At 42.1% G+C, this 18,455-nt stretch overlaps 1 protein-coding gene and 1 pseudogene across 1 annotated transcript in view; both read right to left on the reverse strand.

Moving 5' to 3' along the window:
* The window catches only part of LOC143960256 (F-actin-capping protein subunit alpha-2), a 71,875-nt gene that overhangs the window by 20,899 nt on the left and 32,521 nt on the right, over window positions 1–18,455 (reverse strand). The window contains exons 3-7 of the mRNA XM_077468640.1: window positions 16,295–16,346; window positions 7,368–7,431; window positions 3,552–3,758; window positions 3,337–3,416; window positions 1,562–1,640 (exon numbers count right to left, since the gene is read on the reverse strand). Of these exons, the coding sequence (XP_077324766.1) occupies window positions 1,562–1,640; window positions 3,337–3,416; window positions 3,552–3,758; window positions 7,368–7,431; window positions 16,295–16,346 (482 nt within the window). The remainder of the gene's footprint in view (window positions 1–1,561; window positions 1,641–3,336; window positions 3,417–3,551; window positions 3,759–7,367; window positions 7,432–16,294; window positions 16,347–18,455) is intronic.
* LOC143965514 (5S ribosomal RNA) lies at window positions 9,940–10,056 on the reverse strand (annotated as a pseudogene).

Here is an 18,455-nt window from a genome sequence, read left to right on the forward strand (position 1 = left end):
CGGTCTGCGGGCGCTAGCGGGGTGGTTTTAACCCCCGCTAGCGGCCGAAAAAGGGTTAAACCCGCCCGCAAAGCGCCGCTGCAGCTCCTTCACCGCTCCAAAGATGCGGCTAGCAGGACTTTTTTCACCGTCCTGCCAGCGCATCGCTCCAGTGTGAAAGCCCTCCGGCTTTCACACTGGAGGGAAAGGGTCCGGTTTTTTTCAGGCGCTACACAGGCGCTATTTTTAGCGCTGTAACGCCTGAATACCGCCCCAGTGTGAAAGCAGCCTAAAGCACCTGAAAAAACGCCCCAGTGTGAAAGGGGTCTTACAGCTTTCAAGTGACCATGAGCTTATAGCAGGACGACTGTTCGATTTATACAGCACACAGACCTGGCCAACAAGAAGGGGTTCTGTAGGCCTGTATGAACTTGGCAGCAAAAAGGTTAAAGAGTCATTCACACACTTTAACAAATTAATTGTGCCTTATGACAGTGGCTTAACAACCACTTTCATATTTATATAATCACGTGTTTCCTAATTTTTTCATAAAAGCACAAGGCCTTCTATACCCAATTTCAGAGTGCAGCTCACGTGACCGGCTAGCATTCCCCTCTCCTGATTGCACACCTAGAGTGGGAGGGGCTGGAAATTCCCTGCTGACGTCAGTTGAGGGGAGAGCCAGCCGATCATGTGAGTACCGAGTGGCACTCTGAAATCAGGCATAGATAAAAAAAAATTTTTTTTTTATAAAAGCACAAAGACTGGGGCACGCAGGATTATATAACATGTTAAAAGTTATTTCAACAGCAGGAGGGGAAGGGACGGGCACTGTCACAAGCTGACAGGGGTGGGGGGAGAGGAGGACAGGAGAGCTGCGGGTAACAGAAGCACATAAACAACTACAGTGTCAAGGCTCAGCAGCCATGATAAACCGTGGTCAGTTTACAAGAGGGAGGGCCAAACCAGGCAGGATCAGCCAGGTATTTCAGGTGTTATGGGGGCCAAATTACACAGCACAAGCACTGTGACGTTATTCATGCTTTAAACGGTTTCAAACGATTTTATGTGCGCAGTGTTAAGGAAACATATTTATTATGAATAGGTTGTCAACGCACAACAGATAAAAAAAAGCAAATAATCCTATATTAGCAATGCAGTGCACTACAGCAGATGGTATGCATGTTGTGCGCTACATTGCACTCTACTGCACAGTGTTGGGGTTCCAATCACAAAGAAAGGCAGCGCACGAGTGAGTGTTGCAATCCGTTATTGCAAAGCATACATTTAATGGTGCTTTGCCATAAATGCACAATTGTGAATAGGCCCCTAAAGAAATGTCATGTGCATATTAGGGTAAGAAAACTAGTTGTCTCTTTCACACCAAGAAACGCAAAAAAAAAAAAAAAAATGGCAGATTAAAAAATATACAAAAATACTAACTTCATATTCTAGTTGTCACATAAATACAAATAAGCAGTACAAATGGACTTTTATGATATTTAAAATGATGAACAGAACTGACTGCAATAGACAGTATACAGGTTGTTTTACCACAACAGAAGGCAGGCCAGTCACGTACCTGAATTTTTAGAATTCCCACCACCTTTGTGGTAGATTGTGTTATGGTAAATTTCCACTCTGACCTCCAGCGTCCATTCCTACATATAAAAAATAAAAAATAAAATAAATAAGCACCAACAGTAGTAATCACTACAGCCGAGTAAAATAAAATTCAAGCATCAGTTCCCTAAAAATAGACTATTTTTTATATCAAAAAATTGTATTATTCCAAATTTAAACAAATGATCCAATATAGTTGTGATGCAGATAAAATGACAGTATGGGAACTTATGGGAATTCGTATTACTGCACTGTCATCATCACTGTAGGATGCATAAAAATTGAATGGCATTTTTGTACCTTATTTTGTAAGAAATCATTTGTCCACCCCTCACCAGCAGCAGGCTCTTGACTGCCCCAGTCACCACTAAAAGGGAGCTGTGTAGAGACTGGTTTTGCATTCATCCTAATGAAAAGCCCCCCTTACAGAGGTAATCATGACTGGATTTCTCCAGTAGTTTACCAGAATGTAAACAAAAGCAAGGTGGTTGTATATTGTGGCCTGGGTAACTGGGTAATTAAACATTTTAGTTTTTTTTGCAGCCATGACCAAACCACAAATACATGCTAATATGCAAGTTGAAATTTGTTTAAGGCCCCTTTCACATGTGCGAACCGTTTAGATCAACCTGTCAGTTTCTTAGGGGGATCTGAATGGGCGCTCCATGATGCAGGTCAATGGAGCATCGTATGTCAGTAGACATGAAAACAGACAGGCGGTTCGTAGTCATCCGATCCCCCCATAGAGGCGAGTGGAGCTCTGACAGGTCCGTCCCTGCACAGAGTGCAGAGGCGGACTTGTCATCCGCCGGCTCTTCGGGGGATCAACGGATCGATCCCCGCTGAGCAAGCGGAGGAGTAAAAACAAATTTAGGTAAGTGCTGTACACATTTAAAATTATTAAGGATATCTGATACAGCTGCTGGGGGTGGGGGCGATTTTGGAGAACACCTAAAGAAACACTGGTACATTTAAAACACACACACACACACACACACACACACACCTTCTAAAAAGTATATATTCTAGATCTACAAAGTTGTTGTTGGGGCATTCAAAACTTAAAGACTAAGGCCCCTTTCACACTGACGTCCCGTTCAGGTCCGCCTGTCAGTTTTTCAGGCGGACCTGAACGGGTGCTCCATAGAGCTTTATGGAGCGTGGGATGTCAGCGGTGACATGTCCGCTGACATCCGACCCGCTCCGATCCGAATAAGTGTAACTTAGGAAAAAGCTATTTTTCCATCCGTATGCGGATCGGATCGGGTGACGACGGGCACTGCGGTCCGTCGTCATCCGATCTCCCATAGGGGAGAGCGGCGCTGTGACAGGTCTGTCCCTGCGCAGTGTGCAGAGACAGACCTGTCATCTCCCTGCTCAGCGGGGATCGACGGAGTGATCCACGCTGAGCAAACGGATATCCACGGGGCGGATCAGAACTGATCCGCCCTGTGTGAAAGGACCCTTACTCCACTTTTGTTGAGAAAAAAACAATCCTTTCTGGGTGATCAGTGTACATTGCAGGGATTGTAGCAAACCGATTACAGAAAATTACAGTGGATTGTATGTTTTTTCTAATTTACAATATTGTTTTTTTTATGAAAGTGGAATTACCCTTTAAGCAACTAAAGCATTTGCATTCAAATGACAAACTTTTTTTAGATGAGGCTAAATTGTCATTCAAATAAAAGCAAGAGATAAAGCAGTCTTTATGTTTCTGAGAAAAACACTTACCAGAAGTTTTTGGCCTGAAACTGATGACTCTCTATACATACAATTATTGTTTGCTGTCCGTCAATTGTTTTGCCGTATACCTAAAAAAGGTAACAAAATGTAATGGTCATTAAACAACGCTACGTGACAAACCAAATATTTTTTTTTTTTTTCGGATCCAATTTTTGCACTATGAGAGAAAAATCCTGAAAATGCAAAGATTTCTTTATACTTACAGTACTAACTCCATTAGGATAATGATCTTTCACATAGGATCTCACGGCAGTGTCCACAACATTCCTCCAGGATTCTATGGCATTTTCTCCCTCATGAGGCCTGGGATCACTGGCTTCCTTTCTTAAGTGATCAAATCTAAATGAAATCTTGTTCTTTGGATCCAAAAACCTCCCATTACCAAGGTCTCCATGTTCAGTTATTAATACCTAGGAGAACAGAAACATGTCATTCTCACTCCAATTATTATCCTGAGAAGACAACTAAAAATCTCGAAGTTCCAAACTGTTTGTTCTGTTTTAGCTGGTAATCCATGTTCCTGTAAAGACACTTTACAACTTGTGAACCCTATATACAAAGTCAACGTAAGCAACAAGAGTAATGCCTACTAACTAGACAATTGCTAATGTAGTTGGGAGCGGAAAGGTTGGGTGGGGGGTTCCCGCTGTGAAATGATCTTGAAGTAGATGCTTTTCACCCCTAAAGATCAAATTTAATCTTAAAGTGGTTCTAAAGCCTCAAGGTTTTTTTTACCAAATGCATTCTATGCACCAAGGTAAAAAAACCTTTGGGGTGCAGTTCCCATCCTTATAAATACCAGAGCCCCATCTGGAGCCATCCATGTGCATGAGAGCAGCGGCTCTCCCAGGTCTCTCTCCTCATTGGTTAACACAGCCACTGGCTCCTGCTGCTGACAATCACAGCCAGTGAGCCAATGAGGAGAGTGCGGGGACAGGGCGCGTCATGTGAATGGACACACAGAGCATGGCTCAGAATCGAGCCTGCTCGAGTGCCCCCGTGGCCCAAGAGATTTGCTATTGGAGGTACTCGGCAGGGGGAAGGAGCCAGGACTGCCAGCAGAGGACCCAAAACGAAGAGGCTTGAGGCTGCTCTGTGCAAAACCATTTCACAGAGCAGATAAATAGAACGTTATTTTTTTAAACTTTCCTTTAGAATCACCATGTCTTTTTTGTAGTGTCACAGCAAAGTGTTGTAGACCAGAATTACGGTAACGTTGCTTCACATCAAGGGAGGGTGAATCTCCCCCAATGTGGGCACAGGCAGCCATATAAAGCTGACAGAGGTTCTATAACCTCACAAAAAAACCACACCACACTACAGATGTATATATCTTGATCCACACACTTGTCCAATTTTAAACTACCCACAAGAACAATTTTAAAAAGCTAGAGGTGAGAATCTGAATCTTTGGTTGGACTCATTGAAGCATGAGGATCAAGTGTGATAGCCAGGCAATGGGCATTTGTAGGAGAGCTTAGCAATGACAACTTCCTTGTTTCCATACTGACCAATTTCTTTCAATCCAGCGGCAGCTCTCCTATTTAGGTACACATTTTTTTTTGTTTTTGTTTTTTAACAAAAAACCCTAAAAAAAATAAAAAAATAAAATAAAAAAATCTAACGTTTATAGCTATCCACTCACTATAAAGGAGTAGATGACTCCTATGAACAGACCTGTTCACTTTCTGTGTCTGCCATCGTTCCTGGCTTGGTTTCCATAAAATATAGCCTTGGTTGTTGCCATTCTTTCTGCTTTATAGAATTTTATATAAAAAAATAAAAAATTTATCGAATTTGTCCAAAGTTAGGTACGCCTGATGAATAATGCAAGTTTGAATTTTACGCTCCCCTGCATACAAGAACACATTAGCAGATGCCCATAAACATTTCTATCCGTTCTCTCCTGAATCAATTTCCTATAACCAGGTCTCATAGGCCTTCTGAAATGTGAGCTTGGCCCTCATGCCTGCCAACTATCTACAGCAATCTGTAAAAGGTCTCCTATTAAACCCTTCCTGTAATATCTGTACCAGGTAATGAGTGGGATTAGGGATTTGGTCCTGAAATGGAAACTACAGTGCTTGCCCAAGTTGCAGGAAAGGTCATAGCTGGAATCCAACTGGGAATTGGATTTTACTGTACTATACGAGAGTACCTGCCCCATAAACAAAAGACTTTTAGCTTGTAATAGCCGGGTAGTGCTCAGGTTTTCTAAATTCAGGCAAAACCTTATCCCATAATGGGAAGATTACAGATATAAGGCAAGTTCACCTTTACAGAAAATCTGTAGAGTCCTGCTATACAAAAGTCCCACGATCACCCGCTGTAAGACACATTCGGTCACCACTTCAGTCTGAGGATTTCAAATCCCTACGGCTTAATCTCCTAAACGTACCTTGTAAATGTATTGAGAGGCATTTTAATTGGTCGGTGCAGTCACATGGACAGTGCTGGAGAAGGAGAAAGCTGCAGGGATTTCAAATCCCTGGACCAGTAAAGCAACAACCTGGATGTGTCACAGCAGGTGATCACAGGACTCCGGGGACGGGGGGAGGAGTCCAGTGTAAGTTTACCTCACAGATTTTCTGTAAAGCTGGGTTCACACTACTGCGAACTGGATGTGGACTTCCCCCCTCATCCAGTTCGCATAGCAGGAAATTGTGACCGGCTCTCTATGGAGCCGGTTCATACATCTCCGCAGTGGCTCTGGTGTGAAATGCACAGGAGTCCTGTGCATCTTTTGGTCCATTTAAAGTCCGAATTCAGCCCAAAATTTAGGCTAAAATTGGACCTGAAACGGAAAATGGAGACACTCCGGACTCCTGCTGTGAGTCGCTGTGTTCTCAAGTGTGAACCCGGCCTGAAAGTGAAGTTACGCTTTAACCGCTTGCCGACCAGCCGCCTGTTTACTGCGGCAGAATGGCACGGGCAGGCTAAAAACGCCACAGCAGCAAGTGCCCGGCGGTCTCGACCACTGAGATCCTGGTTCTCTGAGGGGCGAAGCGACAGATCGTCTGTTCAAACAAAGGATGAACAGCGATCTGTCATCTCACCTACTCAGTCCTAGTCAGTTCCCTCCCCCCTTCAGTTAGAACACACACTAGGGAAGAAAATTAACCCCTTGATCTCCCCCTAGTGTTAACCCCTTCATGGCCAGTGACATTTTTACAGTAATCAATGCATTTTTATAGCACTGATCGCTGTAATGCCAATGGTCCCAAAAACGTGTCAAAATTGTCCGATGTGTCCGCCATAATGTCGCAGTAAAAAAATAAAGTAAATATTGCAGATCACCGCCATTACTAGTAAAAATAAAATAAATAATAAAAATGCTATAAATCTATCCCCATGTTGAAGACGCTATAACTTTTGCGCAAACCAATCAATATACGCTTATTGTGATTCTTATTACCAAAAATATGTAGAAAAAGACATATTGGCCTAAACTGAGAAAAAAAAATGTGCAAAAAAATAAAATAAAAAATTGTCCTTTTTGTTTATAGCGCAAAAAATAAAAAAACTGCAGGGACGATCAAATGCCACCAAAAGAAAGCTCTATTTGTGGGGGGGGATTGTCAGTTAAAGAGATGCAGTGCCAAATCGCAAAAAGTGCTCTGGTCAGGAAGGGGGTAAAATCTTCTAGGGCTGAAGCGGTTAAAAACCAAACAAAAAAAAAAAAAAAAAAAAAAAAGTCCTGTCCTATATATGAACAGCCTGCTTAAATATAGTGGTGGGAAAAGCAGTCATGCTATATTATGCTATATTATATACATTTAAACAAATAACCGTGCTGACCATGAAAAACAAACAATTGTGATTTGTGTACACTAGCCTTCTGTAACAAATGTGCAACTTGTGAAAGGGCCAGTCTCTCTAGATTGGAAAGCTTAACCAATACCCAGAATGGGTATTGGTATTATGACTCTAGACAGATTTTAAGAGTGAAACATTCAATTTTCGTAAAGATGGAAAATGGTAAAACATACTGGGCAAAAAAGCAAGCTATGCAAACATACCTGATCTTCGTAGCCTTCAACTTTTACTGGAGTGAACTGATCCAAGTTGTACTGTGCAAAAGCACTAGAAGCAGCAAGAAAAAAAAAAAAAAAAAAATAGTAAATACAAACCGACATAGCATAATAAAAAGAAAATCCCGTCACACAAACCAACAGGCCATGTCAAATTCACTGGACTTTTTCCCCTTTCTCATGCCATTCACCTTAAAGCTAGATATTTGCTCTTTGGCCACCAGGAACAACATGGACATGTCATTAGAGACTACAGTCTAGGTTTTAATTTTTATACACAATTTTTCACACTTTTTTTTATTGTTTCCTAATGGTTTAAAGCAACACCATCAAGACAATATAGAAAACAGACAATATTCAGTAGTCTCCATGTTATAAAGTGGATTTGATCATCAATGGTACCTTAAGCAGCTATTTCTATATCTTAACATATACATACTAAAAAAGGTGCACCGAATGGAAATTGGTAATTACTATGTGGGTTATAGTCCACCTTCAAGTGCTGCACACTGGCACACCCTAAACCGGAAGTTGACCCCCTATATAACCCCTCCCACTACTGGGACGATCTCAGTTTTGTAACAAAGCAATACACGTGTATACTAGAAAAAGTGGTGGGACCTCTGTGTCCCGTGATGTACTTCAAAAGAAAGGGATTTTACAGGTAATCCGTTCTAAAAATCCTATTTTCTTTCATCGTACATCACGTGACACAGAGCCATAGTAATTACTATGTGGGATGTCCCAGAGCAATGGCAACTGAGGGTAGGGATACGCAACCAAAGTAGGGCACCATGAGATCAGAGGATTTATACTGCTAGAACAGCCCTAGAGGAGTGCGCTTTGATTTGAGAGGGTAGAACTACCTCTTTAAACCATAAGCTTGAACGATTACTTGTCAAATCCATTTAGAAATAGTAGATTTCGATGCTGCCTGTCCTCTTTTAGGACCTTCAGGCAACATGAACAAAACATCCATTTTCCGAATCTGAGCAGTCACTTTTAAAAGTAGACTTTGACTGCTCTCACCACAGAGAATGTAGTGATTTTTCTTCCATAGAAAAGGGATCTGGAAAAATGAAGGTAGAACAATATCCTGGTTTAGATAAAAAACCTGATATTACCTTTGGTAAAAAGCAAGGATAAGGATGCAATACTACCTTATCCTTGTCAACAATAAAAATATGGCTCTTTACAAGAAAGAGCAGCCAATTCTGATACCCTTCTTGCAGCAGATATGGTTACCAGAAAAAATAGTTTTTGTCAAAAAAAGACCAAGGGAATATGTTGTATAGGGACAAAAAAAAGGCTGTTTTGTAATGCTAACAAAAAACTAAATTCAAGTCCCTAGGGTTCAGGGGTTACCTAACCGGAGATTAAGCCATGTTACCCCCTGAATAAAGTTACGAACCAAAGAATGCAAAGCAAGTGGTCGTTGAAATAATACCGATAAGTCCGAGACATGTCCGTAGAAAGCAATCAAGGCCAGCCTCATTTCTCACTCCTTCTGCAGAAAGGTCAAGGATTCTACCTTTGACCTATTTCCTGGGGTGCCACGCCTGGTTTCACACCAGGAGACGCGTTTCCCAGACTTCATAATATATCATTATGGAGGCCGGCTCCCTTGCATTAACCAAGGTAGAAACTACTGAACCCGACAGCCCACGCTTCTTCAGAGTGTGGGTCTCAATAGCCAGACCGTTAAATTTAGCGTTTGTAAAGTAGGATGGAACACCGGACCTTGTGAGAGAAGGTCTGGACGTGATGGTAGGGTCCATGGGTCCCCTACTTCCATCTTTATGATCTCTGCAAGCCAAGATTTCCTGGGCCCGCTGGGGACCACAAGAATCAACAACTTCCCTTCCTGCTTGATCCTGCAAAGAAGTTGTGGACACAGGCAGAATAGGAGGGAATGCATAAATCAGAGAACCAATTCCATGGGAATAGCAAGGCTATTCCGCACTCTGTTCTGCATGCTAGCGGATCCTTTGTTCTTGACACAAAGTTGTCGATTTCTTTGTTGAACCTGGACGCAAAACAGATATATGTCTGGGTTCCCCCATTTTTGACATATTGACAGGAAGATATCGGGGTGAAAGAACCATTCTCCCGGGAACAACTGCTGGCGACTCAAGCAGTCTGCCTGTCAATTTTCTATTCCTAGAATGAAGACTGCCGATAGGCAAAGTACATGGTTTTCTGCCCAAGATAGGATATGATTCACCTTTCTCTGGGCCGCACAACTTCTTGTGCCCCCTTGGTGATTAATATAGGCCATTGCTGTGGCACTGTCGGATTGAATACTGGCAGTACAATACCGTAAACTGAACGTTCAGGCCCTCAGGGCCAAGAGCTCTGCTTAAATTTCTAAAATGTTAAATGGGAAAAGGCCATTTTTCTGATCTGGGCCACTTCTCTTGGACATTTGCCTCTTCCAGGACTGTTCCCCAACCCGATACAAAAAAGGTTGGCATAGGTTGTTACCACTTCCCAGGTAACTGAAGGAAGCATTTTCCCCTTAGTTTTTATGGTTAATATCCAAAAATCTACTGAGGCACCCAGCCTATAGCCCCTGGTATTTCCAGGTGGTCTCATCCGGATACTAACCAGGCCTGACCCTGCTTAGCCTCCAAGATCAGACGAGATCGGGCACCATCAGGGTGATGTAGCCATAGGCTTTGGAGTCAGACACATTGGGAATGTAGAGCTCGAACCCTTTGTTCCAAGCAGATAGGATACGGTTTTGCATAAGTCTCGAATGAAACTGAGCATAAGGAACGGCCTTGAATGAAGCCACCATCTTTCTCAACCTCATGCAAAGTTGAATAGAAGAAATTAATCTTGCTTTGACCACTTAAATCAGTTTCTTTATGGCGTTGATCTTTGCCTGGGGTAAGAATACCCATTTCTGGGTGTACCTATGATCGGACCAAAGTATTTTAGCCTTCTTCATGGTTTTAAAGAAGATTTCTCCTAGGTTGAGAATACAACCTAGATATTCAAGGTAGTTAAAATGTGATGACCATACTTTGGTCTAAGCGGGCTACTGACTGGTCTATCAACCATAATCATTATACCTTGGGCCCTTAATCTGGCTAGAAGAGGGGCCAGAACCTTTGTAAAACACTCAAGATGCAGTAGCTGGACCAGAAAGCATAGCTACATACTGAAAATGAAGATTTTCCACCTTGAAAAGTAGCGATTACCAGTGAGTGAGGAAATAGGCATATGGAGGTATGCATCTTTGATGTCGATTGTGAGATGGAGATAATGGATTTGGAGTAACTCCATACAAAAAAAAAAAAAAAAAGTGGTTATATTCAGGAATTGAATATATTGAGATCCAGAACGTCCATTCGGATCTGGCAATTAAAAAAAAATGTATAAAGTTTGAATCAAACCCCAACCTCTGTTCTTATATGGGGACCCCCATAATCGCTTATTTATAAGGATCCAGAGAAAAAGAAAAGTTTGATCTGAGAAAATGAGACAGGAACTCTTGGAACTCCGGGTTGTACCCAGGAGCTATTGAGGACGTCCCCCATTCGTCTCAACACTCTTCCTGCCAGATCCTTGAGAACTACAGGAGAATTCCCCCTATTCAATTGAACCTGGACGGTGGAAGCCGCCGTGACTGCCTGGAGGCTGACGCCTCTGGCACAGGAGAAGGATCTTTAAATCGATTTTCTTAAAATGGCAAAAGGAGTGCTTTCCACTAGAATTTCTTTGGATGTATTTTTCAAAACATCCCCAAATAGCTGTTTCTTTGCAAAAAGGAAGACTAGCCAGGAGCTTCTTACAAAGGCGTTTAGCGAAGGGCGCAAGGCCTGAAGGATAGAATCTCTCATAGCAACTATTGAAAATATAAAGCTGCCTCCTGGGCCTGCTGAACAGGATAACCTTGAAAACCTGTTTAAACTGGTCTCTCAATGATTAAGCAGTTACTGTCAGCGCAGGCTGAGACACTCAATAGTGTTTTCCAATAAGAATTCCGCCTCCCCCCCCCCCCCCATTAGATCCCTAAGCATTTGAGCATTGTCTGCTGGTTAAGTCAAACATATTCACAGATGATATAGCAGCGTCCATTGCTGGTATACCCTACTTAGTGAATTTCATCCACTATAGGTTAAAGTGTGAAAACTTTTTTTTTTTTTTTTTTTAGGAGGGGGAAAAAAAAAAAAAAAAATGAAAGAAAAAGTGAATCCTCTTCGATACAAAAAAGCTTTTCCAGCAATGGACAGGAAAAGGCATGCACAGCTTGAGGAAGTTTTAGCGAACCCAAACATTCAGTTAAGGGTACATAAATGTGGTGCGATCATTCAGCAAGAAATTGCATCAATCTTAAGAACGGTACAGCGGATTCTCAGAAGAGGAGTCATCAGCCTCACCAAGGTCCCCCTGAGGGAATTGGTCTTCTTCTGCCCCTAGTTCCTCAGTTTGAGGGTCCTGGGTAATGGAAGAGAACCCATCACATTTTGACCCACACTGGGATACGATTTTTTTTTTTAATTTTCAAAAAATAAACAGGGGCTGCAGTCTTAAAAACAGTTGCAGATATTTCATGGCCCTGATGCTCACTCTGACCAGCCACCCCCTCTCAGGGGAGGATGCCATTTGTAGAGATGAGTAGGCTTTCCAGAGCTTGAGGGAGACCCTTTTAGCTCTTTATTGGGGTTGTTTCAACCCCCTCACCGACCATAGCCCGATGCACAAAGCAGGAGGTACTACCAGAAGAAATCGGATCCACTGCTTGAGCAATAGTCCAGCTACTGCCACGGCTATTAATGCTCAGCCTGATGCAAATAGTAAATGTGTCAAATGGGAAATGCCTAGATCACCAAAATCTTTCATTCTCTTCTTTGCCCTTATGTCTCCCCGACACTTTTGCAGCCAGTATAAATGGAGGAGTTTTTTTTTTTGTTTTTTTTTAAACACACTCCTGCGTTGGAGGATGCCAAAGCCACGCTAAACTCTGGCCCCACCGACACATCGTGCCCCCCCCCCCTCCTTTCTTTAAAAAAAAATAAATAAATAAAATAAAAAATAAAACGCACGTTCCCATGCAAGCACGGGCCTGGGAGGGATGGTGTGGAGGAGACCTGGAAGCCGTCACCGTATAGGGGCAGGGAAAGAAAACGGCATTGCCGATCATTTTTAGTTCTCCCTTTTACTCAGCCTCTTTAAGAGGGGAAGAGTTAAGCTTAAGAGGGGAAGAGTTAAGCTCAAGTGGGGGGTGTCTGGAGGAAGCAGCCCCCCGTCCCCAAACTTAACAGAAGTCTGCCTGCTTGCTGGAGGGAAAAAAAAAAAAGTGTGACAGTGCAAAGCATGAAAAGCATGAGAAGGTATGTGCTCCATACAGCCCCAACAAAACCAACAGACCCAATCTTCAACCTTCACGGGGGTTCCGTTAAACCTTCAGGAACTGGAGACCCATGGAGAACCCACAATCCTGAACCTGTAAAAAGCACCCAGCAAGTAAAACTTTATGGTCTTAATACCAAAAGTACTGGATCCCGGGGTCCAGCTCCCTAAATAGAGAAGCGTTACAGGCAAAACCTTGTTTTTCCGGATACAAGGCCCAGGTACCATTCAACTCGGCCTAAAAGACACTTTGAATTGATCCAGCTGCATAGCTAGCCCAAGCAAGGATTGCTCCAGAGGAGCACAGCACATATTTACTTGTGATCAACACCTTAGACACTGGCGAAAAAACTGAGGTATTCCCAGTAGTGGGAGGGGTTATATAGGGAGGCAACTTCCTGTTTAGGGTGTGCCAGCATCCAGAGGGTGGACTATAACCCACATAGGAAATTACTATGGCTCGGTGTCCCGTGATGCAAGATTAAAGAAAATTAATTATCAGCCATTATTGGCACCTTTAGCAGAAAAAAAAAAAAAGAAAAAAATTATATACACACACACACACACACACACACACACACACAGTGCCTTGCAAAAATTATATATGTGTGATTTGGCTGCTCAATGACCAAGCCATTTTTTGCGATAAGGCACTGCGTTGCTTTAACTGACAATTGCGCGGTTGCACGATGCCGTACCCAAACAAAATGATCACCTCTGCAGTTTTTAATTTTTTGTCCTAAGAGCAAACATTTTGGGGTAAAATTAATTTTTTTAAAAACACATTTTTTCCTCAGTTTAGGCCGATGTGTATTCTACATATTTTTGATTAAAAAAAAAGTCGCAATAAAGCGTATATTGATTGGCAAAAGTTATAGCGTATAGAAAATAGGGGATAGATTTAAGCAATATATATATATATATACACACACACACATATATATACATATACACACACACACACACACACACACACACACAGTGGCTTGCAAAAATATTCACCCCCTTTGGCATTTTTCGTGTTTGGTTGCCTCACAACCTGGAATTAACATGGCTTGTTCGAGGATTTGCATCATTTCATTTACAGAACAAGTCCACAACTTTGAAGATTTTTGTATTTTTTTAATTGTGAAACAAACAAATAGGACAAAATAACAGAAAGTCAATGTACATAACTATTCACCCCCCCCCATAAGGTCAATACTTTGTAGACCCACCTTTTGCGGCTATCACAGCTCCAAGTCGCTTTGGATAAGTCTCTATGAGCTTGCCACATCTTACCACTGGGATTTTTGCCCATTCCTCCTTGCAAAACTGCTCAAGCTCCTTCAAGTTGGACAGTTTGCGCTTGTGAACAGTAATCTAAGTCTGACCACAGATTTCCTATTGGATTGAGGTCTGGGCTTTGACTAGGCCATTCCAACACATTTACATGTTTCCCCTTAAACCACTCAAGTGTTGCTTTAGCAGTGCGTTTGGGGTCATTGTCCTGCAGGAAGGTGAACCTCCGTCCTAGCCTCAAATCACAGAGTAGTACAGGTTTTGCTCAAGAACATCCCTGTATTTAGCACCATCCATCTTTCCCTCAACTCTGACCAGTTTCCCAGTCCGGACTGCTGAAAAACATCCCCACAGCATGATGCTGCCACCACCATGTTTGGGGATGGTGTTCTTTGGGGGATGCGATATGTTGGGTTTGCGCTAGACAGCGTTTTCTTTGATGGCCAAATAGTTCAAATTTTAGTCTCATCAGACCAGAGCACCTTCCGCCATACATTTTGGGAGTTTCCCACATGCCTTTTCACAAACTCAAAATGTGAGTTTTTTTGTTTTTTGCTGAAAGTAATGGCTTTCTTCTGGTCACTTAAAGCCCAACTCTATGGAGCGTACGGCTTATTGTCGTCCTATGTACAGATGCTCTAGTCTCTGCTGTGGAACTCTGCAGCTCCTCCAGGGTTACCTTAGGTCTCTGTGCTGCCTCTCTGATTAATGCCTTCCTTGCCTGGTCTGTGAGTTTTGGTGTGTGGTCGTCTCTTAGCAGGTTTTGCTGTTGCGCCATGTTCTTTCCATTTGGTTATGATAGATTTGAGGGTGCTCCTAGGGATCATCAAAGATTTGGAGTTTTTTTTTTTATAAAACCTAATCCTGACTTGTACTTCTCAACAACATTGTCCCTTACTTGTTTGGAGAGTTCCTTGGTCTTCACAGCAGTGTTTGGTTAGTGGTGCCTCTTGCTTCGGTGTTGCAGCCTCTGGGGCCTTTCAAAAAGGTGTGTATACGTAATGACAGATCATGTGACACTTAGATTGCATACAGGTGGACAGTTCACCAATTATGCGATTTCTGAAGGTAATTGGTTGCACCAGAGCTTTTTATGGGCTTAACAAAAAGGGGGGTGAATACATACACACGTGCCAATTATCAGTTTTTTATTTCTGAACAATAGTTTTACTTTATCAACACACACACACACACACACCCCGCCCGCCGTATGCAGAATGACGACTGGGAAGTGGTTCTGTTATCCTGACTGGGCGCCATATGACCTCCAGCAGGATAACATGGCGGCGTTTGGAGTATCAGCCTGGCACCCCGCATCTCCAATCGTGATAAGAAGCCTCTGTCAGAGGCTTCTTACCACGTGATCAGCTGTGACCGATCACAGCTGATCACAACGTGAACAAGGAAGTGCCGCATTCCTCGGTTCGCACTGACAGGGACAGTGGATCAGAAGCTCTCCCTTTTAATCAGCACATTGATTATCAGCACAGCCCCCTCAGATGTGCAAATAAGCAATCAGTGCCCAGCATTCCCCCAATAAAAAAGCCTTCAAGTGCCCATCACAGCCGCTTGTCAGTGCCACCTCATCAGTGAAGGGGAAAACAAATTTTTAATGACAAAAACTAAAAAAGGACCAAAATAATAAAAAAAAAAAAAATAAATAAAAAAAATTATGAAAAAATAAAAACCCCAGAGGTGATTAAATACCACAAAAAGAGAGCCATTTGTGGGAAGAAAAATTATAAAATTTTGTTTGGGTACCGCGTTACATGACCGCGCAATTTTTCATTCCAAGTGACAGCGCTGAAAATTGTCCTGGGAAGGAAGAAGCAAAAGTGCCTGGTATTGAAGTGGTTAAACTGTATATATTTTTTTCTTATGTGTGTTATGGGCAGGTTTCCAAGTTTACCTGTTCACTGGGGCAGTATACAAGTACCTCCACCTCCAGACCCATTACTACCATTGGCAAGGCACAAGAAAGGCAATTGCATTGTTTACCTATAAAGTTTTGATAATGCGCATGGTGAAATGTAACTACAGCTTTAGGACCATCAAATACTTGTAGCTATAAAGCTGTAAAAGCAGAAATTAGCCACTTTTGAGCTAACATTCATTCTTGTAATTTTGATAATGAACATACATAGTTGTGATGCTTGCGCACTTCTAGCTCAACTACATGTGTGGGCTAATATGCAGCAATACTTTTATGTGTGTTGTACAGGGTTTCAACATTGTGTAAATTCTGGAGTAACCATAACAACATGAAAACTTACTGAGCAGCGCCTTCCCTGAGTAAATTGTCATTGTTAAGTAGGAACCGAACATCTGTACAGGAAATGCATACAAAACAGGAATATATTAAAATTACTGAATTATATACAAGCATAGTAAATAAAATGTAAAGTTCACAGCTAAAAGTAATTTATATTTTCAGCTAAGGTTCAATTGCTGTACATTTAGATGTATGCAACACTGTCTACTTGTTGACACCTACCACAACATGTAGATAATATAGCGATTCATATACACTGAAAACGGTAAGGCAACACTCATCTAACTTTGGAGTCAGTTCACCAAGAGATAAATACAGCATGTTTTTTTGTGTCAATACATCGCAAAAGTAGTCCATTCTCTAAAAAAAAAAAAAAAACTTGCCTTATTTACCGACTTAAATATTTAGGTTCTGAGATTTTTTATGTTCTGAGATATTTAGCACTTAAAATTGTGTTATTTTTGGAGTTTTTTTTTTTGCAATTTTTTTTCTTTTTGCAGCTTAAGGGTCCTTTCACACGGACGATTCGTTCAGGTCCGCCTGAAAAACTCACAGGTGGACCTGAACGGATGCTCCATAGAGGTCTATGGAGCATCGGATGTCAGCGGTGACAAGTCCGCTGACATCCGAGCTGCTCCGATCCGAAAAAGTGTGATGGAGAAAAAAAAAAGCTATTTTTCCATCCGTCATCGGATGGGTTGACGACGGACGCTGCGGTCCGTCATCACCCGATCTCTCATAGGGGAGAGCGGCGCTGTGACAGGTCCGTCCCTGCGCCGTGTGCAGAGACGGACCTGTCCTCTGCCTGCTCAGCGGAGATCGATCCGGTGATCCCCGCTGTGCAAGCGGATATCCACGGGGCGGATCTGCACTGATCCGCCCTGTGTGAAAGGACCCCAACTCTGCACCAGAAGGCACACAGCAATATTGTGAAACTATGAAAACAGTCTAGGATGCTTTCATTTACAAATTAGCTTCTAATTTCAGCTTGTTCAATTAACCATTTTAGCCCCGGAAGAATTTACCCCCTTCCTGACCAGAGCACTTTTTGCAATTCGGCACTGCATCGCTTTAACTGACAATTGCGGTCATGCGACGTGGCTCCCAGACAAAAATTGACGTACCCCCCCACAATCAGAGCTTTCTTCTGGTGGTATTTGATCGGTTTTTGTTTTTTGCGCTTTAAACAAAAAGCGAAGATTTTGAAAAAAAAAAAAAAAAAAAAAAAAACAACACACATTATCTTTTACTATAACAAATATCACCAAAAAAATAAATAAAAATATTTTTTTCCTCAGTTTAGGCCGATACGTATTCTTCTATATATTTTTGGAGGAAAAAAAAAAATTGCAATGAGCAATTGATTGGTTTGCGCAAAAGTTATAGCGTTTACAAATTAGGGGATAGTTTTATGGCATTTTTATTAATATATATGTATATTTTTTTAAATGGCGGCAATCTGCGATTTTTATCGTGACTGCGACATATCGGACATTTTTGGGACCATTGTCATTTATACAGCAATCAGCCTCTTAAAAGGGCAAAGTACAGGTACATGATTCTGCCTGTACGTGCCCTTCTGCCAACGTATATCGGTGTGAGGCGGGCAGGAAGCGGGTAAAAGTGGTTGCAAAACCCATCCTTCACCAAAACACATATCTGTAGTGTTTACGTATCTCTCTTGAAAGCTCTAAGCGCCGTGTCATTCTGGTGCTCCATTCCTCTTATCAGCAGAGTAATTTCTGCAAGTTCTTCAATCACTTGTGACAAAAAAAAAAAAAAAACAACAACAACACACACACACACACACACACACCATTTAATGGGCTCAACATACCTCTCAAATTCCTTGGGGTTCTACTTTCCAGAGGGGGTAATTTGGCGGGGGTTTTGTGCTGCACTGCCATTTTAGCACCTCAAGAAATGAGATGGGCAGTCATAACCTAAAAGCTGCGTAAATTCCAGAAAATGTACCATAGTTTGTAGATGCTATAACTTTTGCGCAAACCAATAAATACGCGCTTATTGAAATTCTTTTTACCCAAGACATGTGGCTGGGGGGGCGCAAATTTAGCATTTCCCACACACACACACACACACACACACACACACAATTACCAGTTAAAGTAGCGCAGTGCCAAACTGCAAAAAGTGCTCTGGTC

The sequence above is a fragment of the Lithobates pipiens genome, unplaced genomic scaffold (genome assembly GCF_037356315.1).
Source record: "Lithobates pipiens isolate NorthernLeopardFrog02 unplaced genomic scaffold, aLitPip1_a1.2 Scaffold_8, whole genome shotgun sequence".
NCBI classification, from domain to species: Eukaryota; Metazoa; Chordata; class Amphibia; order Anura; family Ranidae; genus Lithobates; species Lithobates pipiens.